The sequence below is a fragment of the Sus scrofa genome, chromosome 16 (assembly GCF_054392235.1).
Source record: "Sus scrofa isolate SSC_HxYL_T2T_F1_AM1 chromosome 16, Sscrofa_HxYL_maternal_Yorkshire_Landrace_v2.0, whole genome shotgun sequence".
NCBI lineage: Eukaryota > Metazoa > Chordata > Mammalia > Artiodactyla > Suidae > Sus > Sus scrofa.
Window position 1 is genome coordinate 17992842 of NC_139398.1, and position 26402 is coordinate 18019243.

Consider the following 26402-nt stretch of genomic DNA (forward strand, 5'->3'; position numbering starts at 1 on the left):
GGCTCGATAAGCAAAAAAGGGCACAAGTGGCTGTCACCTCTCACTATGAATTCCTGGCCCTCCACTCTGGTGTCCCCCTTGGATCTCTGCAGCAGCGTTATCCAGTGATGCATCTCCTCCGGTGTGTCCGCGTTGCAGTGAAGCACCCGATTGGCCGTAATGATCACAAATGAATTGGGTCTGGGCGGTGGGGTGAAAAGGAAGCAAAAGCTCTTAGCGCCACTGCAATCGTCAACCTCCGTTTGAACCAAGATTGAATTGAATGCCTTTTTCCTGGCATATGGGTCATGGGGCGATAAAAACGGCAGTGCTATTTGTATTTCATGTTAAGGCAAACCTTGCTCATTTCTGCAGGTTTATTTTATGCCTCATTAACCTTTAAACTTGGAGGAGCAACACATTCTGAAGGTTCTGGAAGGGAAAACATTTCTTCATGCAAAATTTTCCAGATGAAACTGTTCCGGGAAGGCTAAATAAGGTGACCGCAGGGGGAAGGTTTTTTTTTTTTGATGCCTCTCCAAAGTAAATTTCTTCCTGCCTCTGGGTATGGCCTTGGATAATATTTCTGTGGGTTGGTAATGAAATGTCAGACACTAGCAACAGAAGGTCAGTAAATAGGTGTAAGTGGAACATTTTAGACCCTTGATTATGCCTGGTTCAGAGAGCCACCTGGGTCCACATATTCAAAGCAATCTGACAAGGGGGCATTTCCCAGGCAGGGATACTATAATAATGGAAACTTACTTTCTCCTGCATCTCTTTTCACCTGGCAATGCTTGGAGCCTCTCACAGCCTCCTGTCCACACTAACTCTTAATCACTGAAGCTAGTGACTCACCAACTTCTTGCAAATTTTCATATTTTATTCTATTAATGTTTTACAATTAGAGCTGATTTACAATGTTGCGCCAGTTTCTGCTGTATGGCAAAGTGATCCAGTCATACATACACATACATTCTTTTTCTCATATTATCTTCCATCATATGCTATCCCAAAAGAGTGGATATTGCTCCCTGGGCTATATAGTAGCCGCTCATTGCTTATCTAGTCTAAATGGAATAGAATCTTGCAAGTTTTCACATGTTCACTGAGGTTAAGTGCTGCAAGAGTTCAAAGAAGAGGAAGAGTGACAGGGCTGGAGTAGGGACAGACAGGTGCTCCTTAAAAAGAACAAGGTTTTGCCATGGTTGGCAAGGGAAAAGGGGGGCATTTGAGGAAGAGAGAAAAGCCTGGGAAGGGATGTTCATAGGGCCAGCCTGCCAGAGAGAAGGGGTTTCAGAGAAGAGAGACACAGATAGGAACTTGACTGTCAGATTAAGAATCTGGGCTCTGATGACTGAACAACACATGCATGTTCACAGTTCCTGAGCCAGGCATAAAAAAGGTGCATGTAACTACTAGAAATAAGGAATCTATGCTTCAGAAGAACGCGGTCAACGGTGGGGTGACAGACACTCCAGAAATCTCATTCAGCCCATGAGAGGCTACTTGTCCTTGTCAGTTTGAATACATTTTTGTTCATTCTCTAAGGCAATGTTATTGAAGGCAGGAGTCAATTTTGATTCATACTGAGGACTCCTAAGCGGCGAAACAAAAGAGAGAGGATAAAGGTGAAGGTCACTGGGCACAAAGACTCCTGAGACCATCTCTGAAGCTGATCTGCCTTCAAAAGATAAAACCAAAACCATGCCACTTTAAAGGCACAGATAAGGTGTGTGAAGGAAAATACATGTGTGTGGTTTAACTTATTATGTCCTGTATAAACTGCCATTGATACCCATTTCAAATTCATTATTCAAGTTTAGAAAGGGAACCTACACCCACCCTGATGACAGATACAGGCATTTTCTTCCTCTTTGAATCCCGAGTTTGTCCTTGGATGACTAAGTGAGGTTTCTGTGGTTTGCCCTGCCACCCCAAAGGCGCCCAGAGAGGAAGACTTTTGCATGAGGTCAAATGGTACAAAGAAGGAAGTCTCCGGATTGCTGGGGCTGACCAGGTGGAAGCACCCAGCCCAGAGCACAGAGCCTGTGGGCGCCTGCAGGTAATCAGCAGTCACTTCTGTTACGAGTCACATCCGAGCTCACCTATCAGGGCTGTCGGAAGCACACACGGAATCAATCAGCCCCACATCCAAAGTGCCCTGGAAAGGGGTGAAAAAGAGAAAAACTGAGAGAACCATCCCAGTACAGTGCACAGCAATGATAACATCCTTGGCTGACTCTCTAAACGGGCAAACAAAAAAGCCTCCTTCTTTTTATGTTAACTGCAAAATAATAGTTATCTAAGGAAATCGCCCCCTTCATTTAGTACAGACAGCCTCTAGACAGGGCAAAAGCTACTGTCCATTCATTAAATAAAGTACCAACTCATCTTTCTGTCTTGTTCTTAAAATACTTTCATCAAGGGTATAAAACTTCTTTCAATTGTACAAATATTCTGATTTATCCTAAGGTCTAGCATTAAATTTTGTACTTAGGAAATAAAGTCAAACTATTTCTGAAATTTGATTTTGTGGCTGTGGCTGTGTCTGTGTGCCTAGGACAGAGTGATGACAGAAAGAGTATGATTCAGAATTCACTAAATCCTCTGAAGGAATATGTAATGGGCTTCCACGATTTCATCAAAATTGGGAGTTTGGGGGGTCCTTTTAATGGTTTGAGGTGGGAGAATTGTAATCTATGTCTATTTATACTCTTGCGTAATTTACTCTGCTTCTCTGCATGATTTTTAACCAAAAGGTTCCTATTTCTCTTTTTAATTATTAAGCTATCATTTATTTAAATAAAGACTGTCTAGGAGTTCCCGTCCTGGCTCAGTGGTTCACGAACCCGACTAGCATCCATGAGGACACAGTTTGATTCCTGGCCTCGCTCAGTGGGTTGAGGATCCAGCATTGCCATGAGTGTGGTGTAGGTCAAAGATGCGGCTCAGATCCCATGTTGCTGTGAAGATGTGGCTCAGATCCTGTGTTGCTGTGGCTGGAGGCTACAGCTCTGCTTGGACCCCTAGCCCGGGAACCTCTATGTGCCGCGGGTGTGGCCCTAAGAAGGAAGGAAGACAGACTGTCTAGAAATTCCCCGTTTCTCGGCCTCTGGCAGCACACCCCAGCCCCTGGAGGCTCACGCACCACAGCGTTCTGAGGGTTGGCCTGTTCATCATGCATCTCCCGAATCTCCTGGTCCGTGGATGCGTGGACTTGACTCAGCACGCTGAACCACTGGCTGTGGGGGGAGAAGAGAGTGACTGTTAGGTGGTGGCCAAGCTCTGCATTGGCGGAAACAGTGACGCCCTTCTGCACATCCTCTGGGAAGGTGACATCCCCTCTGAGCAACCTGGCTTTTCCTTTGCCTACTCCTCCTGGGGAGACAAGGGTTTTGTACTACCAGGAGCAAGGTCGGAAAAAACAGCCCAGATAACTCTAAGTACCCTCTGATGCAGCTGCTGGTCAAGAGAAGACCCTTTCCTCTGGCCCTCAAAGACTCTTAGAGGCATTTCACGATGATGATAATGGTTCCCAAGAAAATTAGCAGCAAAAAATGAAATCCTGGAGTTCTGTTGTAGCTCAGCAGTCATGACCTGGACTAGTATCCATGAGGAGTAAGGTTAGGTCCCTGGCCTCGCTCAGTGGGTTGGGGATCCAGTGTTGCTGTAAGCTCATGGAGTAGATCACAGATGTGGCTCAGATCCTGTGTTGCTGTGGCTGTGGTGGAGGCTGGCAGCCGCAGCTCAGATTCAACTGCTAGCCTGGGAATTTCCATATGTTGCAGGTGTGGCTCTAAAAAGACAAAAAAAAAAATAAAAACCAAAAAACCAAAAAATGAAATCATCAGTTCTATCCAAAACACTTAGATCAAGGATCTTTACTGGAGCTCCCTGGTGGCCTAGTCCTTAAGATTTGGCACTGTCACTGCTGTGGTTTGGGTTCGATCCCTGGCCTGGGAACTTCAGCATGCCACGGGCATAGCTAAAAACAAAACCCAAAAGAGGATCTTTACTGAAGGTATTATTTATAATCTAGGGAACATTCAAGTGCCTTCTCAGTTTTCAGAAGTGAATTCCAAGGTAAAAAGGCCAATAATGTAAGAGCATCGACTGAGGATGGCCACTTAAGATCTATTTTCTCGGAGTTCCCGTCGTGGCGCAGTGGTTAACGAATCCGACTAGGAACCATGAGGTTGCGGGTTCGGTCCCTGTCCTTGCTCAGTGGGTTAAGGATCCGGCATTGCCGTGAGCTGTGGTGTAGGTTGCAGACGCGGCTCGGATCCCGCGTTGCTGTGGCTCTGGCGTAGGCCGATGGCTACAGCTCCGATTCAACCCCTAGCCTGGGAACCTCCATATGCCGTGGGAGCGGCCCAAGAAATAGCAACAACAACAACAACAACAAAAGACAAAAAGACAAAAAGACAAAAAGACACCTGATAGGATTTCTACTTAAGCGACTAAAACCAGAGGAGAGCTGGAAAGAGAAAACAATTGCCTGAAGTAGAAATTATTTTGAACAGAGAACTCTTCTATCTTCATTTCAAATGTTTTTTCGTACTTCCAGCCTCATCATAATCAGATAACAAGGGAAAACATGTCCACTCCAGAAAAGTTAAGGAGAACAAAAGTCATGATGCAGCTAGAAACAATACATGCTTAGGGAAAATGATCATGAATATCCATCCATCTGTCAGTCAGACCATCCATCTGTCCATCCATCCAACATTTATTACACAACTACATGTGACGGAGCTCCCATGGTGGAGCATCGGAAACAAATCCAACTAGGAACCATGAGGTTGCAGGTTGGATCCCTGGCCTCGCTCAGTGGGTTAAGGATCCGGCGTTGCCGTGAGCTGTGGTGTAGGTCGCAGACACAGCTCAAATCTGGCATTGCTGTGGCTCTGGCGTAGGCTGGTGGCAACAGTTCCGATTAGACCCCTAGCCTGGGAACCTCCATATGCCACAGGTGCGGCCCTAACAAGACAAAATACAAATAAGTAAATAAATAAATAAATAAAACCCAATAACTACACATGAGAGGTACCGAATGTGAAAGAGATGCTAGTACCTCCTCCTCCTGTAGGGGACTGATGAGACACATATTGTGTACATATGTACACACACACACACACTCCTATAACTAAGGCAGAGGAAAAAGTACTGAGTATACAATGGATATTTAAGTAAAAAATTCACACCTACATTACGTAAGTCATGTAAGTTGTTTACAGCAAGGCAAAGCAAGGCACTAAAATCTATCTCCTGTGATTCTTGAAGGAAAAAGACGTAACCAAGAGCTTGAAAATACTCAGGATATATAGACTTTGAAGGAGACCAATAGCGACATCTTAATATGAATTTGTTCTTTGATTCTGGCTAACCCAAACACAAGACTTCAGTCACTGCTTTTTCCAAGCTCAAAAATATCTCCAATCAAACACTGAACAATACATCCATTCAAAATGCAGGCCACATGGGAGCAGACACACAAATAAAATTTGCTATGCTTTCCATCTGTACAGGTGACCCCTTTAAACTTACAAATCTCTCCTCCTAAATCAAGTACAACCTGGAATCTGAAAGGGAAATTTTAAAAATGTGTTCTACTGGCCAGGGCAAAAAGTCCTTGGCTAAAATATTCCAAATGTTAAATTTAGCAGGTTCATTATGGCACAAACCAGACAGGACAGCTGCCAAATGCTGGGCCTATAATTCAGCTGAAGAGCTCTGGGCATATTCCCTGGACCACAGAAAACCACACGAGGTCTCTGAGCGTCCCAGACGGAATGATGGGGCTCTAATTCCAGGTCTGCTTGTTTTTCCAGTTTGTGTCATAATTTATGGATCCAAGCAGGGTTTTAGTTATTTCCCATGGGAAGAATGATTTTCTTTGCCTTTCGTGCTGCTACCTTGGTATAGTACCCACAGAGACATTCTAAGGGCAAAGGGTCATAAGAGCCCCGAGAACTGGCTAGAAGATTCTAGTGATTTCTGGGCTGGAAAATAAAGACCACAGGTTGAAGGATGCCCCCTCATAAATTAGAAGGGATTCGCTGGTGTTGCTCAGGGTGGATGACAGGCACTTCCAATGTGACCCTACAATCACAAAGCAGCAGGAAGAGACAAGAGAGATGCTCCACTGTGTGACCCTGTGATGTCAGGCTGAGGACCCGACAACAGTTCTTCATTTTCTGCCACATCTCAGCACCATGATGGAAACCAAGGTCCAGAAAAGTCAGATGACTTGGCCCAGTCCATGAGGCAAACCACCACCCTCTGAGGTCAGTCCAAAACCTTAGCTCCTTGGAGTCACCGCTCAGCAGAAATGAATCTGACTAGTATCCATGAGGATGCAGATTCAATCCCTAGCCTCGCTCAGTGGGTTAAGGATCTGGGGTTGCTGTGGCTGTGGTGTAACCCAATGGCTATAGCTTTGATTCAACCCCTAACCTGGGAACCTCCATACGCTGCAGATGCGGCCCTAAAATGACCAAAAAAAAATCTAGGCTCTTTAACAAGGTTTCTGCCTCGGTTGGAAAGAAGTGACCCTGCACTGCTTTACAGAGCACGCCACCCTTTCTCTGCACCTCAGTCTCCGCCTCTGTACAATTAGCAAACAGTAACAACACTGCCGCCCTGGAGGGCTGTATGAGAATTAAATGAGTTAATATAGGTGAAGCATTTTAGAATACTGCCCGGAAGCTCCTGCTCTGGTTCAGTGGGTTAAGGATCTGGTGTTGCTGCAGGTGTGGTGTGGGTAGCAGCTGGGGATTGGATTTGATCCGTGGCCCAGGAACTTTCATATGCCACGGGTTTGGTTAAAAAAATTAAAAAAGGGTAATACAGAAACTTGATATTTTATGCCATGGATGGGGCTGAAAAAGGAAAAAAAAAAAAAAAAAAACTGCCTGAAATATAATAAGTTCCCTCGTGTTAACTATCTCTTTGAGCCGACGGAGTTCTTCAGCATCCCGGCCTCAAGCACCCGCCCGATGCCTCAGCACTAGTGCTTATGTAAGTAGCTAGTGGTTAACGTTTCTGCTTTTTCGACTTTTCAACACACAGAAGCTGCTCTCCTTCACAGCTCAGAAGCTTCCAGAGGGCGGCTTTCAGCTGCGTGTAGCAGCATATGCTGCTAGTGACAAAGTGACAAAGGCCTGAGTGGAAATAACAAGGAGTCTGCCCAGTGGCCCTGAAGTGGGAAACCCATGTGCCCGCTGTAGCAGACACATTCTTCTGGCGAGAGAGTCCCCAGGAGACAAGTACATCCATCTTTTCTGACTTTCAGTTTTTCAACCATTCTAACAGAAAAACCCAACTAGAAAATCAAATAAAATCTTTTTTTGTTTTTTTTTGTTTTTTTGTTTTTAGGGCTGCACCCAAGGCATACGGAGGTTCCCAGGTTAGGGGTCGGACCGGAGCCATAGCTGCCGGCCTACGCCACAACCACAGCAACATGGGATCCAAGCCACATCTGCAACCTGTATCACAGCTCACAGCAAAGCCAGATCCCTAACCCACTGAGCGAGGCCAGGGATCGAACCCGTGTCCTCATGGATACAAGTTAGGGTCGTGAACCACTGAGCCACGACAGGAATGCTTCGACTAAAATCTTTTCAGAGCTGGCAGGCTCAACCGTGATTTGTGTGATGCCCAGGCCAGCAGGGGAGTGAGGATGTGGTTACGACCAAGGCGACGGCACCGGAGCTCACCTGGCGTCTTCCGGGGATTCGGCGATCAGGTGGAAGGTCCTATCGGCCATGATGATGTCGATCCCATTCTCTTTGCTGGTGTTATCAACGATCTCTCTGCAAAGGAACAGGGGCACCAACCACACATCAGGGACAGAATTCTTAATGAACGAGAAAAGAAACTTTGTGAAACGAAGGACTGAGTTAGAAACTGTAACTGAAAAATCAGATACTGATACTTTAGCCTTGGTTTTCGGCTTTTACACAGGATGGAGACCCTTGTGGCCTCTAGGGGGAGCCAGGCTCCACTCCGCTGCAGAGAGGGAGGGCTGCTGGGTGTGGGTGCCTTGTGGGGGCTGTGTATCATTGACTTCTCTAGGAAGGGGCCCCGCTTCTTCCACTGGCCCCCCCAGGCCAGGCCCTAGAGTGCAGCCTCCACTCTGCATGCACATTCCTCTCCCCCACCCCACCGCCCCGATCAACTGCTCTGCAAAGGAAAGGCCCCCACAACAGAGCCCAGTCTGGCCTGAGCTTTCCCCCTAGCTCATCACAGCTTTCCATCAAGGTTCAAGGCCTCAGCTGACACCTCTGACTTGACCTGAGATGGGGACATTAATTTCCATTAGGGGGTGTGGGGTGAAAAACAGGATTGGGGTTTCTGAATCTCAATTCCATCTTGATCGCATCTTAACGCTCTAAACAACACTGGAGGTTTAAACTCAGTGGGTGAGGAGAACAAGATCAGGGCAAAACACAAGCAGCAATTTTCATACAACACCTAGAAAACAGGCTTACAGAACTGAGGGAGCCGTAGAAGAGACAGACATCAGATTTACACGATGAGATCCACCCCCTGGACGCTCTCAGCCTCCTGGCACTTGTGGATGCCCTCCTACTGGGTGAAGTGGCACCATCAGGGTCTGGAGGACTGGGGGAAATATCCTGGGGGACACAGAGCTGCGCCAAGCTGTGAAAACTTGCAGGACTCAGATCCAAGTTCCCACGAACTCATCTCACTACGGAACATGGGCTCCTAAAAATCCCCAAAGGGGCAGCCTCGATACGTCCGATACTCTGCTGCCTGCATTTCACTATTTGTCCTTAAAATTAAATGCATATAAGCCTTTCCTCCCCTGCTTTAACTCTCCACTTTTTGACAAGTCATTTTCTTTTTTTTTTTTTTTAATTTTTATTTTTTGTCTTTTGTCTTTTTTAGGGCTGCACCTGCGGCATATGGAGGTTCCCAGGCTAGGGGTCTAATTGGAGCTGTAGCTGCCAGCCTATGTCAGAGCCACAGCAACGCCGTATCTGAGCCTCGTCTACAACCTACACTACAGCTCACGGCAACGCGGGATCCTTAACCCACCGAGTGAGGCCAGGGATCAAACCCGCAACCTCATGGTTTCTAGTTGGATTCATTTCCACTGGGCCACAACGGGAACTCCAGTGACAAGTCATTTTCTAAAGTTTCTGATGCTGCCTGAGGAGGAAGCGTTATGTCATCTTCAGGTCGCATGACTTCAGGGGTTAACGCAGTCTCTCAAAGCTTGTTTGTACCCGTTTTCTAAATACGTATGGTTGCTGTTTGAGTGGAGATGGTGTGCTTAGTAACCAGTTACCCATGAAAACCAGCTGCCCCTACGTTCCCAACATTTTCTGAAAGCTTTAGTTTTTAATAAAAATAATAGGCCCTCTTCAGTTCTAGAAGAAGGTGGCAGGAGGGATGTCTCTGGTGGCTCAGTGGGTTAAGATCCAGCGTTGCCACTGTTGTGGCATGCGTTTGATCCTGGGCCCCAGAACTTCTGCGTGCTATGGGTGTGGCCCAAAAAAATGTGGCAGAAAAAGGAGGGGTGTTGGGTTCACACAGCAGCTGTTTCTCTCATCGCTGAGTAGGAAGAGGCTAGTACAACCAACACAGGTGGAGGGCAAATGATTCATTTCAAAACACACCTCCGACCGGCTGTCTGCTCCCCATTTAGCCATCTGTTGGCTCCAGCTGGATGTGGGGAAGAACTAGAAGCGAGAGGTGGACCCATAAAAGACGTTCTGCCAATAATGGCTCAATATCCACGCCAGGATTCTACGTGCAGCCAATCACATTTCCAATGAGCTTGTTACAGTCCAACTAGCATCTTACAAACCAGAGCTGTGTGTCTGACTTGACGACAAAAGTGACTTTTCAGAGTTCCCGCTGTGGCACAATGAGATTGGTGGTGTCGGGAGCCCTGGGACGCAGGTTTGATCCCTGGCCGGGCACAGTGGGTTAAGGATCTGGCATTGCTGCAGCTATGGCTTAGGTCGCAACTGAAGCTTGGATCGGATCCCTGGCCCTGAAACTGCGTATGCCACCGGATGGCCCAAAAAAAGTGAAAATTCACAGTGAAGGCTTATCTCCCCGGCTTCCTCATGATTCCATCTACTGAAGGGAATAAAGAGGGCCCAATGGACACCTCCGAACATCTACTGCTGAGGAGAACTTGCCCCCAACAGCTTGTAGGCGGGAACAGAACTGACAGCCCAAGCCCCAGCCCGGGATCAGCAACATACTTGGCCGTGCGGACCTCCACGGTGCCCTTGAGCTTCTCCTCGCTGTCATTCTCGAAGTACATCAGCCTGGCCTGGCGGAGGACGAACCAGCGCCGCTTCCAGTTCCTCCTGGACAGTGTGGAGGAGCCGCCGCCCTTCTTGTGCAGCCAGCCTTGCTTGAGGGCTTCCTGCTTGGAACGGAACCACAGGAAGGTTTCGTCCTTGAGGACACACCAGCGGCGTTTCCAGGAGTTCATGAGGCCACCTGTGCCCCCAGGATTGGGTTTGGGGGGGTGGAGAAAAGTCTGTCAAATGGGATGCTAAGATCAGAAGGTCTTGGGGTTCAACCCATCCTTAACCTCGCCCCAAGTGACCCGCCTTCAGTGACGATGTTGTACTGCTGGCTTGTGCCCGAAAAGCTCTAGACAGGCATCAGAGGGGCTTGGTTAGATTACACAAGAGCCCTTCCCTATTTCCAAAGCAGTTCCTCCTCACTTAGCTAAGAAATTATAGCGAGGAGCTAACAGCAAGACCAGTCAAGGACCCAGGCACCAATCCATTGGTGTAATTTCTTTAGTGGACTCAACCCAGATGCCATAGGGGGAGGGACGGGGGACCGTTTCCAAGTGCAGGCCTACTTAGGTCCCCAGGATCTCAGGGAGGGGAAATTAGCTTAAAATATGTCTAAGTTTATATATGTTGTCCCTTTTTAGTCACTGTAAGAAACAAAATTTATCAGTGACTCACTCCAGACTTCAGTAATCAACTCTAAGTTACATAGAGAAATAAAATGTGGGTTTTTCCAATAAAACCCTTTTCAAAGAAAAGCATTATCGTCATCATTATCTGAATGAGATTGATCTGTATAAGGTATAAAATTTAGAACACGAGGAGTTCCCACTGCGGCACAGTGGGTTAAGAACCTGACTGCAGTGGCTTGGGTTACTCTGGAGGCATCAGTTTGATTCCAAGCCCAGCACAGTAGGTTAAGAGATCCAGTGTTGCTATAACTGTGGTGCAGGTCAAAGCTGTGGCTCGGATTCAATCCCTGGCCTGGGAACCTCCATAGGCTGTGGCTGCAGCCATTAAAAAAAAAAAAAAAATTTGATTATGAAACAAAGACTCTTAGCTGAACGCCATAAAAAATGAGAATTCAGCTGTAATATATTTAGTGGAAAACTTTTGGCTGAGAAAAATTAGACAAGGATATACAGATGTTTTACAACATAAAAACATTTCTAGAGTTTCCTGGTAGACTAGTGGTTAAGGATCCCGTGTTTTCACTGCTGTGGTTCAGGTCACAGCTGTGGCTTGGGTTCAGTCCCTGGCCTGGGAACTTCTGCAGGCCGCAAGTGTGGTTAAATATATATACTTAATACTTTTCTATTTAGCAGGACAATTTTATTTCAGGATTTTAGATTCCCCAAGAATGTTCAAGAGTGACACCTTACCACTTTGATTCAAAAATCTGTTTTTTAACAAACCCACTGAAGAACTAACACTGCTTCAATAATCATCAAATGTCCACAAATTATGTTTTTTGATCAGCTAGTCCTAACAATAAAGGACATTTAAACATGGATTTTGAAAGTGAGTATTAGAAGTACATTTAAAACACTTTCTCAGGTTAATTTTTTTCAATGACCATATATCTAAACTTCACAGGGGAACAAAAGAGGCAAAGACAAGGCTGGTCTCTGTTCGAAGTGCAAAGTGCACTTGCTTAATTGACTCCTACAGACGCCTGCCCTTTCTCGTATCTACAGCACTTCCTGCTCACCTGGCAGAGAAGCCTCTGTGATCTTGCCACGCTCCAGAGTGGTTTCCTAACAAACAGCAAACCTGCCAAAGGACTTCCAGAAGGAGACATTTTTTCCCCCTTTCTTGATTTGTGGCTTTAGTCTAGGTTTCTCCAAACAAGCCAAGAGAAGAGTATAATACAAAGTTATCCTATTATCTTATCGTCTTTAAAAGATAAAGGCTCTTCAGAGCTGTTTCAAAGGCAGAGATTCCAACAGCCCTCACCACCACTCTCAGTCACTCTGCTACTGTTATATTATTGATGGCAATCACTTTCACCCCTTCCTCTCTAATTCTGGGTACTCTGTTCATATTTCCTACAGAGAATTTGATCAATGCTTTCGTTTTCTGATTGTAAATACCTTTAGGAGGCTATTAGGCTGATATGAACTCATTTATGCTTACAAAATATAATCTGGTGATTAGATTTTCCTTATCACTGGTTTCTTTGAAACTTTTGGTCACAACTTTAAAGCTTTACTAAACATTAAACGAAAATGTATCAGAGATTAGATGGCGATACATTTACACAATGTGTTTAAGAGATGAGTTTGTAAAAAAATTCACTTGCTTACTTAACTTTCTTGAGTTTTAATGCTTTAATCTTGCAATTTTAATACTTTCAGTGTATCTTTACTTTTCCTTAGTCCTATTTGTTTTAATCAGACAATTATAATAAATTAACACCATACATTAAAAAAGTGATTGACCGGGAATTTTTATACTAATTTAGGCAATTAGATTCATGAAAGGGAGAGGAAAATATATGAATAATAAAAAGCTTGTATTTATTCTGAGAAATGCATGAGAAAATCTTAAAGTGCTATGATTAGATACTTATAGGATTCCTATTTTCTGATTTTGAGATTACTTTCTTTCCTTCAACCAATGAACACTTGACTATTTGGTTAGACTTTCTCGATCTTTTCGTTTTTTTTTTCTTGGCACACCAGCAGCATATAGAAGTTCCCGGGCTAGGGGGTGAATTGGAACTACAGCTGCAGGCCTATGCCACAAGCCATGGCCACACCGGATCCGAGCTGCATCTACAACCTACTCTGTAGCTTGTGGCCATGTCAGATCCTTAACCCACTGAGGAAGGCCAGGGACTGAACCGGCATCTCACAGAGACTATGTCAGATCCTTAACCTGCTGATACACAATGGGAACTCTGAATTTCTCAATCTTTTTCATTCCAACGCTCTATAAGGACGTCTATCAATCAATGACTTTGGCCAACAGGAAGATCCCCCAACGAACCTGGAGGAGTTTCCATGAGCACCTTAGGGATCTGAGGCTGAGAGCAGCAGAATTTTGAAAAGCAAATGACTGATGTCTGGCTAGACAGATGTTGAAGAAGAAAAAGAAACCAAATGAAAAGGAAAAGACAGAAATCAACAGAAAAAATACTGAGGAGGACAAAAGAGATATGAATAAGGTAAATATGTCAATAAGAGAGAAGCAAAGGCAAAGAACAAAAGAACAGGGAAAGGGAACACAGAATAAAGAGTTTTTCTTTTTTTTCCTTGGGCTGCACCTGTGGCGTATGGAAGTTCCCCGGCTAGGGGTTGAATAGGAGCTACAGCTGCTGGCCTACACCACAGACACAGGTAGGTCAGATCCAAGCCTCGTCTGTGACCTACATCACAGCTCATGACAACACCGGATCCTTAACCTACTGAGCGAGGCCAGGGATTGAACCTGCATCCTCATGGATACTAGCCAAGGTCATTACATCTGAGCCACATGGGAACTTCCAGAATAAAGAATTTTTCATGCAACAAGAAGAAAAAGGGAATGAAGAAATACGGCAGTAGAAAAGAAAGTCAAGAAAAGGGTCAGAGAAAACATTAAAATGTGAACCACCGATGGGCGATGGTTCTTATTATATCTGCCTCATCCCCAAGCTTCAGACTCTTTCTCCCCATCCAGTCTAAGGCCGTGTGAGGAAATCAGATGATTCCCCTCCTGTCACTCACCCCCTCCCCCAGACACTGGGGCAGCTGCAGGTCATACCTTTCATGTACAGGAAGCTATGGAAGTATGGCAGCGTGACACAGCTGTACACAGAGTCCCGGCGGTAAGAAAGCTCATCGTCTGTATCGAACCGAGAGTCAAAGTCTTCTTCACTATCTTCAAACTAGACAAGGAGAGACAGAGTGCCAAGGGTGAGCAAACAAGCAATGGAAATGCCCAGCACGGATCAACACGGAAAAAATAAAAACAACGGACACAGCAGCATCAGGCTGATGCATCACATTACAAATGGAAGGTGGTCAACAAAAGAACTCAAAATTCCAACATACTGACTTTTGCTGTCAGACGGTCAGCAGACTTGCTACATAACAGCGGACTTGCTACATGAGACATACTTTAATCCCAAGGCTGTGTATCCTAAGAATGCTGCTGTTGAAGTGTATAGTTTTAATTAAACCAGCAAAGAGTTAATTTCCTTTAACTTACGGGGCTAAAAATATCTCCGCGTCTTAGAAAGTCACAGGAGTATTTTATGCATGGTCAACAGGAAGAAATAAAAGTAAACGATCAATGAACCCAGAAGCTGGAAAGAGCCCTTAAAGTTTCCTCCCTTACAACGACAACAATATATAATGGCCCACGGGACGGTGAAACCACTGTCAGGAAAGTTCTCCAGTGTCTGGCAAGTCTGGCTCTGGTTCAGGGCGGGTCTCATTTCCCAGTGTGCTGCAAGGCCAGGACGGACACAGCCAAAGATTCCACTGAAAATGCCAGGGTTCTTACTAGGGCTTTGGGCAAAAGGCAGTCCTGGGTTTTGTGTTCACCCAACCCCAGGCCTCAAGTTCCATTTACTAATGGGACTAGAGAAAGGGGTTCAAGACCACTGCTAAGCGCCCGACTCTGGAGTCCTGGCCTGTTCCTCAGGGGGCCTCTTCATCCAGGGGAGGGTGCAACAGGGGTGTGGGTGACCGACGACGTCCACACCACCAGTGAGGGCGAGCCTGGGCCCCAGGGGGAGAGCGGTTACTCACTGAGGACTGGGCCCCCTCGGAGCTGAAGCGGTAGGCACCCGAGCTGTTGTAGGTGCCCACGGAGCACCGGTAGTCTGGGGACCACTGGCTGCCATAGGAGTTGGAGAAGGTCACGCTGCTGCCAGAGGTGATGGCCCCATCCTCATAGTCATCCTGGTCATAGTCGTAGTCGCCGTCCGCGGAGGGTGGGCCCCCGGGGGTCTGGGGCAGGCAGTAGGTGGCGTCCCCGCCAGAGGAGCTGAGCTCCGAGGGGGCCAGCAGCACGGTGCTGTCGGCACTGGGGCTGGTGGGCACCACCGTGTCGTTCATGTAGGGGTCCTCCTCCGAGGACTCGTCGCTGGTCCGGATGCCACTCGTGCGCTGGTCCGAGTGGCCGTGCTCGCTGGGGTTGGGCGAGTCCTTGAAGGCGTCGTCGTCGGCCTCGAAGCCCTCGTCCACTTCCTCCTCCGGGTAGGGCTGGCTGAAGTTGAAGCTGGGCTTCTCCCCACTTGCGCCCTCGGCCCCCTCGCCGGGCTCGTCCACGAACCCACTGCCCACTGACAGCGAGCGCTCGATGTTGCGGACACACTCGTCGATCTCGTCAAAGTTGAGCGACTCCAGGAACTCCTGGGCCGCGCGGCAGGCCTCGTCCTCCAGCCGCCGCAGCTCCTCGTCCCGCAGCTGCTGCAGCTTCTGCAGGGAGGCCTCGGTCAAGGACAGCTCCTGCCGCTCCTTCATGCGTTGCAGGTCCTCGATTTCCTTCTCCAGGCGCAGGATTTCTTCCACCTGCTTGTTCTCCTTCTGCTTCTCCAGCTCCCGGCTCAGCTCGGCCTCCCTCTGACTCTCTTGCAAGGCCTCCAGCTCCCGCTGCTTCCTCGCTGCTTCCTCCTGGACACAAACGGAAGGAAGCGGTCAGGAAACTGTGCTACAGATGCAAGCAGCAGCCCTCCTGTGTGATGAGATGCGGCTGCTGTGGGCTGAACGGCATCCTTCCCTCTTCTGAACTAACACGTGATGCCCTGACCTCCAGTACCCTCAGAATCCATGCCTCTGGATTTGGAGATGGGGCCTTTAAAGAGGTGATGACGTTACCATGAGGCCGTAAGCCTAGGCTCTAACCCACTCTGACAGGTGTCCTTAAAAGAAGAGGGGATTGTGACGCACACACACACACAGGAACACCGGGAAGCACATGAGGACACAGCAAGACTCTGCAAGCTAAGGAGAGACTTCAGAAGACACCAACCCTGGACTTCTAGCCTCTGGAATTGTGGACAACCAATTTCTGCTGTTTAATCCACCCGGGCAGTGGTCCTACGTTCTAGCAGCTTGAGCAAACTAATATGATGGTTATACTGGTGTCGAGAATTTATGCTGTCATGGTTCACTCTAAAACCTTAAACGTTCGCACATTCTCACTCGAGTATAATGGGTTAGAAACTGCAGCATTAACATTTCCTCTAACATTATCCTTCCTATTTACTTTCTTCTTAGGGCATATGGAAGTTCCTGGGCTAGGGGTTGAATTAGAGCTGCAGCTGCCAGCCTACACCACAGTCACAGCAACACTGGATCCAAACCGCATCTGTGACCTATGCTGCGGCATGCGGCAACACTGGATGCTTAACCCACTGAGAGGGAGCAGGGATTGAACCCACATCACGCATGAAGGAGCGGCAGGAGCTGTCCTTGAACCCTGATGAGCCACAATGGGAACTCCTCTCCCTATCTTTTTATTTTAAGTCTTGAATCCTTTTTCCCTACATCTTTATTTTAGTTTCACATCCTTGGGTCAACGTGTCTGGAGTGGGAAGGTGACACACAGATGCCACGTGGTCATGGCACTCTTTACCTGTTGGGCACGGAGCTCAGCTTCTCTTTGTGCTCTCTCTCTTTCTCTAAAAATAGTAAATACATACATACATAAATAAATAAATACAGTCAAAATAAATGCAAGAACAAAAAAAATCCTAGAACCACTTTTCAGAGGCTAACTTTTAAGAAAGCCTTTGCTAAAGACAACTTAAAAAGCATGACAGATGGGTATATTCTCTTTCTTTGGCAAGAGGCTTATTCTGTGATGAATGAAAACATACGCACAGCTGGATCTTCACTGCTGCCGAAGAATTTTATCTGAGCCCCCAAGAGTTATTATTATTTCGAATAGTAGGTTCTGCCCCATCCACCGGGAATTCCTACTGCAAGGCTGGGTACTGAGCATGAAATGTCAAAGGAGTCCTCCTATCTCTTTCTTTTTTTTTTCAAATTATTTTAAAATTCATTAAAAATTTTTTTAAGCTTTATTGGCATATACTTGGTTTACAATTTCGTGTTACTTTCAGGTATACAGCAAAGTGAATCAGTTATACAGATACATATACCTATTCTTTTTCCATACAGGTTATCAAACAATGTTGAGCAGACCTCCCTGTCCTATACAGTAGGCCTTTATTAGTTGTCTATTTTACATAGAGAAGTGTGTGTAGGTTAGTCTCAAACTCCTAATTTATCCCTTCCCCCTATGTTTCCCCTCTGGTAACTGTTAAGTTTGCTTTCAAGATCTGTGAGTCCGTTTCTGCTTTGTAAATAAGTTCACGTGTCTGTCTCACCCAAGCAAGAAAAGTACCATACCTTTCCTCCTCCTCCCGTCTCCTCTTCTCTTCCTCCTCCCGTTTCCTCTTTTCCTCCTCCGCCCGCTTCTCCGCCAGCAGGTGTCTGTAAACTTTCCTGGCAATCTGACCTCGGAGTTGCTTCTGGAAAACCACGGCTGCTTTCTTCAGGTGCAAGAATCTCCTCCTTAGCAGGAAAGCTCTGTAATTCTTCTGTATTATCACTACACAATCAAGGACCTTCCTGTACTGCTTTCTGAAAATGAAAACAGAAGCAGCACAACCAAATAACTGTGGCGGTAATGAGGCTTCCAGCTTTTCAGACGCGTTTACATTAATGCTACGAGACAAGAGATTAGGGCCTCGTTTGGGGCTGATTATGCTCATTACGGAGGCTCATTACAGGGAGCCAACAAGGAGGCCCTTTTGGGCAAAACGAAGCAGAAGGAAAATAGACGAAGAATAACAAACAATACGAAAGCAAGACCCTACCATCTTGCTGGCTAAATAAAACATCACTCCTAAAACTGACTTCGAGAAGTCCTGGCAGGAAGTTGGGCTGTCAACAGAATCAAGAGATGTGATGTGTTCTCCTGTTCTAATGAGGAAAAGAGAAAAGGATTGGCCACAGTGGAAGGGCTTTGTACTTGAGAACATGTAACCTACTGTAAGGTGCAGGGGTTTGAGTGGCCCAGTGGTCCACAGAGGTGGACAGGACTCAAGCACATGGAAAAAGAACCTGCCTCATTCAGCAAATGCTGCAGACGAGGCTGCTGTGGATCCCATGGACGACACCAAAGTCAACAGGCAGCTGTCAGTGTGGCTTCAGTGTGCCACCCAGAGGAACTAGGTTACCAAATTTCAATGTCTCAGCCCAGTGCCCCAAGCCATCAGGAGCCCCTTTTCTGACTTCCTGCTCAGGTCAAGGTAACTAGGCACTGGCAGCACTATTTTAGCCTGGTTCTGACCTGAGCCTACCCAAGTTTATTTAAATGAAAGCAACCCCCGCCTCTGCCAAGACCTGGTGACACACACTGGGAGGGCCTGCCTCACTCCAGACACTTCTTACCTCGCTAAGTAGCCCAAGACATGGGCCCGGATCACCATGGCCGCCCGCGTCACCTCCTCCTCCCGCCGCTTCTCCAGTTTCTGCTCCAAGGATTCTCGAAGGAAGACCTGCCCAAGAGGGAGTGACATGTCACATCACAGAACGTGGCCAGTACACGGAAGGCACCCTCGAATCAGAGATCTGCTTAGGAGGTAAGGTGTTTTCTCTCTCCAACTTGGTCCAAACACAAACAGTCACACTGTCCAGCACAGGGCTTCTCAAACTTCTTCTTGGGTTTTTGTTTTTTTTTTTAAAACTCCCATGTCTTATGGACTAAGGCCTTTACAAAACATAGTAAGAATTACTGGGAAGAAAAAAACAAAATGAGATATAAAAGTCCCATTTTCTCTGTAAGTAAGAGTTCAACTGGCATAAAATGACTGTGAAACTGCCATCAAAGTTTATAAACACTTATCTCATTGTGGGCTGGGACAAACAGTTCAGGGACCAGCACCAGTATGACATTAAGTCTAAGTAACAAGAGGCAGAGAGATTCCTTACATAAAAGAAAGAAAAGAGAGAGAAAGAAAGAGAGAGGGAGATAAAGAGAGAGAGAAAGGAAGAAAGAAAGGAAGGAAGGGAGGAAGGGAGGAGTTCTCATTGTGGCACAGCAGAAACGAATCCTACTAGGAACCATAAAGTTGTGGGTTCCATCCCTGGCCTCGCTCAGTGGGTTAAGGATCCGGCGTTGCTGTGAGCTGGGATGTACGTTGCAGACATGGCTCAGATCTGGTGTGGCTGTGGCTGGCAGCAACAGCTATGATTAGACCCCTAGCCTGGGAACCTCCATATGCTGTGGCTGTAGCCCTAAAAAGACAACAACAACAATAACAAAAAGAGACAAAGACAGACAGACTTAAGAGAGAAAGAGAAACAAAGAAGAGAAAAGGAAAGGAAAGAAAAGAAGAAAGGGAGAGGGGGAAAAATCCAAGACGTGCAGAATGCTACTTTGCCATGATATGGAAATTCTCTTCATGCCTGTCAGGTGATTATGATCCAAGCATCCTGGCTTCAAAAATAGTGCACATTCAACAACTGACATTAAGAAAGTAATTCTGGAGTTCCCGTCGTGGCGCAGTGGTTAACGAATCCGACTAGGAACCATGAGGTAGCGGGTTCGGTCCCTGCCCTTGCTCAGTGGGTTGACGATCCGGCGTTGCCGTGAGCTGTGGTGTAGGTTGCAGACGCGGCTCAGATCCCGCGTTGCTGTGGCTCTGGCGTAGGCCGGTGGCTACAGCTCCAATTTGACCCCTAGCCTGGGAACCTCCATATGCCGCGGGAGCGGCCCAAGAAATAGCAACAACAACAACAACAACAACAAAAAAAGACAAAAAGACAAAAAAAAAAAAAAAAAAAAAAAGAAAGTAATTCTATAAACTGTCTGAAATTAGAATTAAATTATTGAAGCTACCTCTTGAGCACCTCCATCCTACAAGTGTCACTCATATAAGGTAAGTGCATCTGGTAACTGGGACTTTGTATCAGAATCTCTAACATTTGAAAAGGTATGAACCTATTGACACCCTCCTTCCATCACAGTAACTTTTAATTTTGTTAACTTCCAACTGATGTGTGCATAAGAAGTCTTAAATTATTGCCTAAAAAAAAATAAGGCCAAATATTTTCATGCTTTTTTGTTAATAGCCAGCTGGAGGCACTGGTGGGGGGAAGGGATTTAAATGATACACCCGCTCACTCATAATCTCTTGATTTATGCTCCTGTGAGTCAGTCTAGTCTATGATGATGCATTATGTTCTTCTCTTGATGGCACATTTTTCCAGACTCTCTGCTCTGTCTCTTCCAAGACATTTGGGCAAAAAAGCAAATAGAGAATCCTACCATCTTGTGACTCACAGGAAGCCTCACCTCCTTCTGCTGTGGGTTCCAGAGCATTTGTAAAAGTCTCCCACAAATAATTCTCCCAGAAAAGCTTTTCATAGAATTTTCTTCTTATAATTGTAATTAATATGCTCCCTAGATGCATAGATCCTTCATCTTTAGTTTAAAAAAAAGGAAAAATTTTAATGTAAAAACCAGAAGCTATATGCATAAAGCTTGTTTGTTTGATAATGATAAAAAGATGAGTTCCCATTGTGGTGCAGCAGAAACGAATCCAACTAATATCTATGAGGATGCGGGTTCAATCCCTGGCCTCGCTCAGTGGGTAGGGGTTCCAGCATCGCCATGAGCTGTGGTGTAGGTTGCAGACGTGGTTCAGATCCCATGTTGCTGTGGCTGTGGTGTAGGCCAGCAGCTGCAGCTCTGATTTGACTCCTAGCCTGGGAACCTCCACATGCTTCGGGTGCAGCCCCTAAAAAAAAAAAAAAAAGAAAAGACAAGAAGTGTTTACAAATAGGAATCTCTGTCAAAACCATGGGTCAGAAGCCATTTTCAAGATTGGACTTCAAAGAGAGAGGACTTTTTTTTATATATATTAAGGATCTTACTCTAAATGCTTTTGCTCTAGTTAGTGCCTCAAATTTTGAAAAAGAGTGGTGGTGGTGACATAATGAAACAAAAGAGTGGATTCTAATGAGCAATATATTTATCAGATGAATAAACAGGAAGCGTTATGAATGAAAGAATATTTCACACCTTATCAGAAGCCTAAAGACTGTCTTGGTTGAAATCAGAAATGCCTGGTTTAGTTCCATGCCCATCAAAGAAAACTCTCTGCTCTGCCTATTAGATCTGCTTCCACATCTAGAAGTAGCTCTAGAGTGTACATTCTCTTTCCATAACCTGAAGGGCAGACAAAGGGAGTCAAATGCTTGAGAGTCCTGACTTGGCTTCATTAAGAACATTCAGGTTGTATTTAGGCCATGGCACATGGGAAGTGATGCCAGTTCTCCCAGCCCTGTGGTGTCTGTTGCCATGTCCCCATGTTCCCGGGACGTGGCCAAGATCAGGTTAGCACAGCCAAGCTCCTTTGACCGGAGGTACTGGCCTTGCTGGGCACCATCAAGCAGCTTAGGGAGGGGCAGTGTCCACGCCAGGGGTTGCTCGGCCAAATTTGACTCAGTATCCAAAAAGAACAACATCATGTGACTTTTTTTCATCTTTATCTTAGATAGCTCAAAGGTCTATGGATTACTCTAATAAGATGTCTTTTTAAAATACCTCTTGCAGGAGTTCCCATTGTGACTTAGTGGTTTATGAACCCGACTAGTATCCATGAGGATGAGGGCTGATCCCAGGCCTTGCTCAGTGGGTTAAGGATCTGGTGTTGCCATGAGCTGTGGCGTAGGTCACAGACGCAGCTTTGATCCCTCATTGCTGTGGCTGTGGTGTAGGTCTGCAGCTGCAGCTCCGATTCAACCCCTAGCCTGGGAGCTTCCATATGCTACGAGTGCGCCCCTAAAAACACAAACAAAAACAAACAAAAAAAAAACAAATAAAGCAGGCTTTATTGCCACAGAAGAGAGGAAATAAGGTCTGGCCATGTAATCTAGGCAGGTAATCAGAACAGTGAACGAGCTAGAGTCAGGAGGCAGAGGGAAAAGTCCAAACCAGGAAAAAAAGGGTTACCGCTGCTCACCCCACTCCTCTAAGTTCAGCTTTTCAGAGGGGAAATACATCAGGATCTTCCCGGAAGATATGACTTCTTGTCTTCCACGGACTAGATGTGCCATAGTTAGGTCAGTGAATTCAGACCTGGCGGCAAGCTTAATTTGCTGACTGCAACCCTGCCCACATCTACCAGAAGATCCAGATGTTCCTTAGAGGTTCAAGGTTGTAAATGCAAAGACTTCTGGTAACAACACCGCTAGTGTATAATCAAGAGTATAATTAAGTTCATAGTTGGTCAAGGTCAAAGCTATTTAGCGGAGGCATTTCAAATGCCCTCCTGTTTACATCCACTTCCTAATATTTATGTGAAATGCTACGTTCCTATCCTATTTCTTCTTCCAACCTGTTAACCAATTAAAACGTAACTCCTCTTTCAAGATTTCCTTTTCTTAACTATTTCTCTGATCATTGCAACTCACAGTGAGCTCTCTCCTGGAGAAGCTGTGTCTTTACTCCTTAAACAGTTCACACTGCATAATTTATCAGTTGTATGGGACATGTTATCTCCCAGCAATTTAGTAAACTGGGGCAACGCCCATGTCTTTATGTTTCTGTACTCTGGGCTACAGCCAGTTCCAAGCCTTTCTGGGCCTACCATCCACAACGTAAACTGGGAGTGAAGCTGGACTGGTTCTTCAGAGCTCAGAAAAGAGATTGGCATTGGCTGGGTGAGTCAATAATCTTTGATGCCACTCCATTGTCTAAGGCAGTGAGACAGGAGGAGGATATTCATTTATTTTATAGTTAGATATCTAGTTTATATTAGATATTATTATTAGATATTAGATACTATTTATGGTTATATATTAAATATTAGTTTATATTAAATGTTAGTTTATAGAGAATATCTCTTCAATTAAAAAAATCAGAGCAAACCACACTGTGTGGTCAAGAGTTCCATTTATTTATTTATTTATTTATTTATTTATTTATTTATTTATTTATTTATTTATTTTTGTCTTTTTGCCATTTCTTGGGCCACTCCCGCGGCATATGGAGGTTCCCAGGCTAGGGGTCGAATCGGAGCTGTAGCCACCAGCTTACGCCACAGCCACAGCAACGCAGGATCCGAGCCGAGTCTGCAACCTACACCACAGCTCACGGCAACGCCGGATCGTTAACCCACTGAGCAAGGGCAGGGACCGAACCCGCAACCTCATGGTTCCTAGTCAGATTCGTTAACCACTGCACCACGACGGGAACTGCAAGAGTTCCATTTAAACCAACTTTTTTTTTTTTTTTTTTTTTTTTTTTGCCTTTTTAGGGCCATACCTGCAGCATATCAAGTTCCTAGGCTAGGGGTAGAATCAGAGCTATAGCTGCCAGCTCACACCCTAGCAACACCAGATCCAAGCTGTGTCTGTGATCTACACCACAGCTCATGGCAATGCCAGAACCTTAACCCACTGAGTAAGGCCAGGGATTGCCTCGTCCTCATGGATATTAGTCCGGTTCATTCCCACTGAGCTACAACAGGAACTCCCAAAACCAACTTATTTAGAAAATTTTCCTTGAGTGACTATCGTACGATAATCTTGTGCCATCCCCTTACAGCTTTTTTTTTAGCACTTAACAAATGTTGATTGAGCTATTGTGTGTACTATGTAGAATAAACAACTACATTTTCTGTTGGCTGATTGCTCACAAGTCACCAGGCAAGGCTAAGACAGTGGAGAGCATGTTAAATGTTATAATCGTATAGAAAGCAGAAAGATGTACATGATTGAGAAGAGCGGCTTAACCCAGTTGATGGGTGAGTTTTGATGCAGGGTGAAATAAAGGATGTTAAGAAGGATTCCAGTCCAAGTCTACCTCTAAGCAGAGACTTGAAGGGTGAGTTAGTTAAACAAGGAGCGGGGAGAATTTCAAGTAGAGAGACCTGTCAACCTGTGAGGACACACCCCAAGGTGTGACCTCCCACCCTCCATGAGTTACTCTCTTGTTTAATCCTGCTAGTGTGGGTGGAAACTGTGACTTCTTTCTAGCCCACAGAACGAAGCAAAAGGTCTGCAGTCTCACTGAGCCACTGGAGGCTGCCCAGCACTTTCCTGGCACCGGCTTGTCCACCACGCCCACATTTTTCGAGTGACTGAAGGAAAGCACATGCGCTTGGGATAGGATGCTTCACTATGTCTCCAAGAAAAGAGTCCCTGAAAAGGGACTTCAAATAAAAGATTCATGTCGGGAGGACCAAGACTACGGCGGGCACAATACCACGCGTGTCTCCTCAATGCCAGAAAGTAATTGGCTTGCAGTCAACACAGAGCACGGAACTCTAACACCTCTCAGGGGCTGAGGGGACAGGCGTTCTTTCTCTGAAATTTTACCTTCGTCTTCCCCAGCTGCCACTCGCTGCTGGAGGAGTCGTAGAGCTGCAGCAGGGCGGTGCACTTCCCACGCACGTCTTCGGGCAGAGCCACGTTCCTCAGCAGCACCTTATACCTGCAACATACGGACGCCCAGCATCACCTTCAGCTACAGCCCCCTTCCCAATCCCAATGGAAAGAACGAGGCTCTCTTCAGCTCTGTCTTGCCTTTTGTAAAAATCCTGGAAGGGTCTCCGGACGGCATAGCCAGCCTTCCGGATCCGCACTGTCTCCAGCATCCCCGAGTACCGCAGCTGGTTGACCACGACTGCCTGGTCAAACTGGTCGGGCATCTGAAACATGCCAAGAAGGGAGAAGATACAGATGGCACCCACCCCCTCCCTGCACCACTGCTCTACGCACACACGGAATCACACAAGAGAAAACGAACCCCACCGCATGTACCCACAGCCTAGCTGTAACAACCAGCACCCCGTGTCAATCCTGCCCCCTCCTTGAGTCAACTCATTTACTCCCCGCCCTGGGATTTTTTTTTTTGAAGTCCCAGATAGCACACCATCTCTCTCACAGGTTTATCAGTATCAATATAAAACATAATCACAACACGACTATCGTTATCTTAAAAGAGACCAACAATTCCTTGGTATTAATTAACATCCAGGTTCAAATTTCTGGTTATTTTACGAATATCATAAACCCACTCCATTTTTAATGCTGTGTTTGCCAGAGCATCTAAAATGTCATCCATGGAGTTCCCACTGTGGCACCATGGGATTGGCAGCATCTCTTGCAGCGATAGGTTTCAGGTTCGATCCCTGGCCTGGCACAGCGCGTTAAAGGATCTGGCGTTGCCAAAGCTGCGGTGTAGGTCTCAGCTGTGGCTCCAATCTGATCCCTGGCCCAGGAACTCCATATGCCACAGGGAAGCCAAAAAAAAAAAAGAAAGAAAGAAAAGTCAGACAAATACCACTTTATTTGCTTTTTAAAATTCAATTTCCAGGCCTTTTTTAGCTGAAGAAGGCAGTGACCCAGTGAGGGCTGGGGGGGAGGGGTTAGGGGCTGGGGAGGAAAAGGAGAGCTCGCAAGTGGAGAAAAGTGAAAAGAAAAAAAAAAAAAAGAATTTTAATTTTCTCAATTTCTTGTCAAAAACCCCATTTATCAAGAGTTCCCTGCTGTGATCACTAAATCAATCCCAGAACATACCAATGAAAGACAGGAAATCAAAACCAAGACTTAACATTCTAAACCACATTCTCTTATCTGTTCAGTTGCCAAACAAACTGGCACGGCTTACAGGACAATGGCCTTTCAGGGTAAAGCCCCAAAGTAGGCCATTTCCCACTTACGGATTTTGGGGCAGTGATTTGTTTTTTAATCCAAATACCCCATTCCTTTTAATTCACCTGTATTTTATATCCTACACACTATGTATAAAATGATGGGAAAGTAGCACCATAGGACCTAAGTACACTGTTAAAAAGTGCGAGAACGAAAATGGAAAGTGGCTTAAATTTGCAAGCCTTAAAAATAAGCCAGTCATTAACAAAATCAGGCGGAAAGCCAAGTTATTCTGTATGCTTTCCAAACTAGCAAAAAATAAACCTGAAGAATGCTCTGCAAATCTCCCTCGAAGCGTTTGATGGAACAGCTGCCACCATCTCCAGCAGGATGACTTTGCTCGTGTTTAATTTCTTACAAACACTGTGGTCAAATTGTCTCTACTCAGCAGTATTCTACTCGAATCTAGCCAATAAATTAGGGCAAATATCCAGAGAACGGTGGCTCACTGATTTCT

General features: G+C 45.9%; 1 protein-coding gene across 8 annotated transcripts in view; it reads right to left on the reverse strand.

Moving 5' to 3' along the window:
* Window positions 1–26402, reverse strand: part of MYO10 (myosin X) — a 238328-nt gene that overhangs the window by 15505 nt on the left and 196421 nt on the right. For all 8 annotated transcript variants that reach the window (XM_085001729.1, XM_085001727.1, XM_005672397.4 and 5 more), the window contains 12 exons: window positions 24815–24939; window positions 24608–24722; window positions 18671–18777; window positions 17624–17857; window positions 16845–16890; window positions 15014–15880; window positions 14022–14145; window positions 10227–10470; window positions 7701–7796; window positions 3131–3224; window positions 2088–2143; window positions 38–180 (listed from right to left, as the gene is read on the reverse strand). In XM_085001729.1, the coding sequence (XP_084857855.1) occupies window positions 38–180; window positions 2088–2143; window positions 3131–3224; window positions 7701–7796; window positions 10227–10470; window positions 14022–14145; window positions 15014–15880; window positions 16845–16890; window positions 17624–17857; window positions 18671–18777; window positions 24608–24722; window positions 24815–24939 (2251 nt within the window). The remainder of the gene's footprint in view (window positions 1–37; window positions 181–2087; window positions 2144–3130; window positions 3225–7700; window positions 7797–10226; window positions 10471–14021; window positions 14146–15013; window positions 15881–16844; window positions 16891–17623; window positions 17858–18670; window positions 18778–24607; window positions 24723–24814; window positions 24940–26402) is intronic.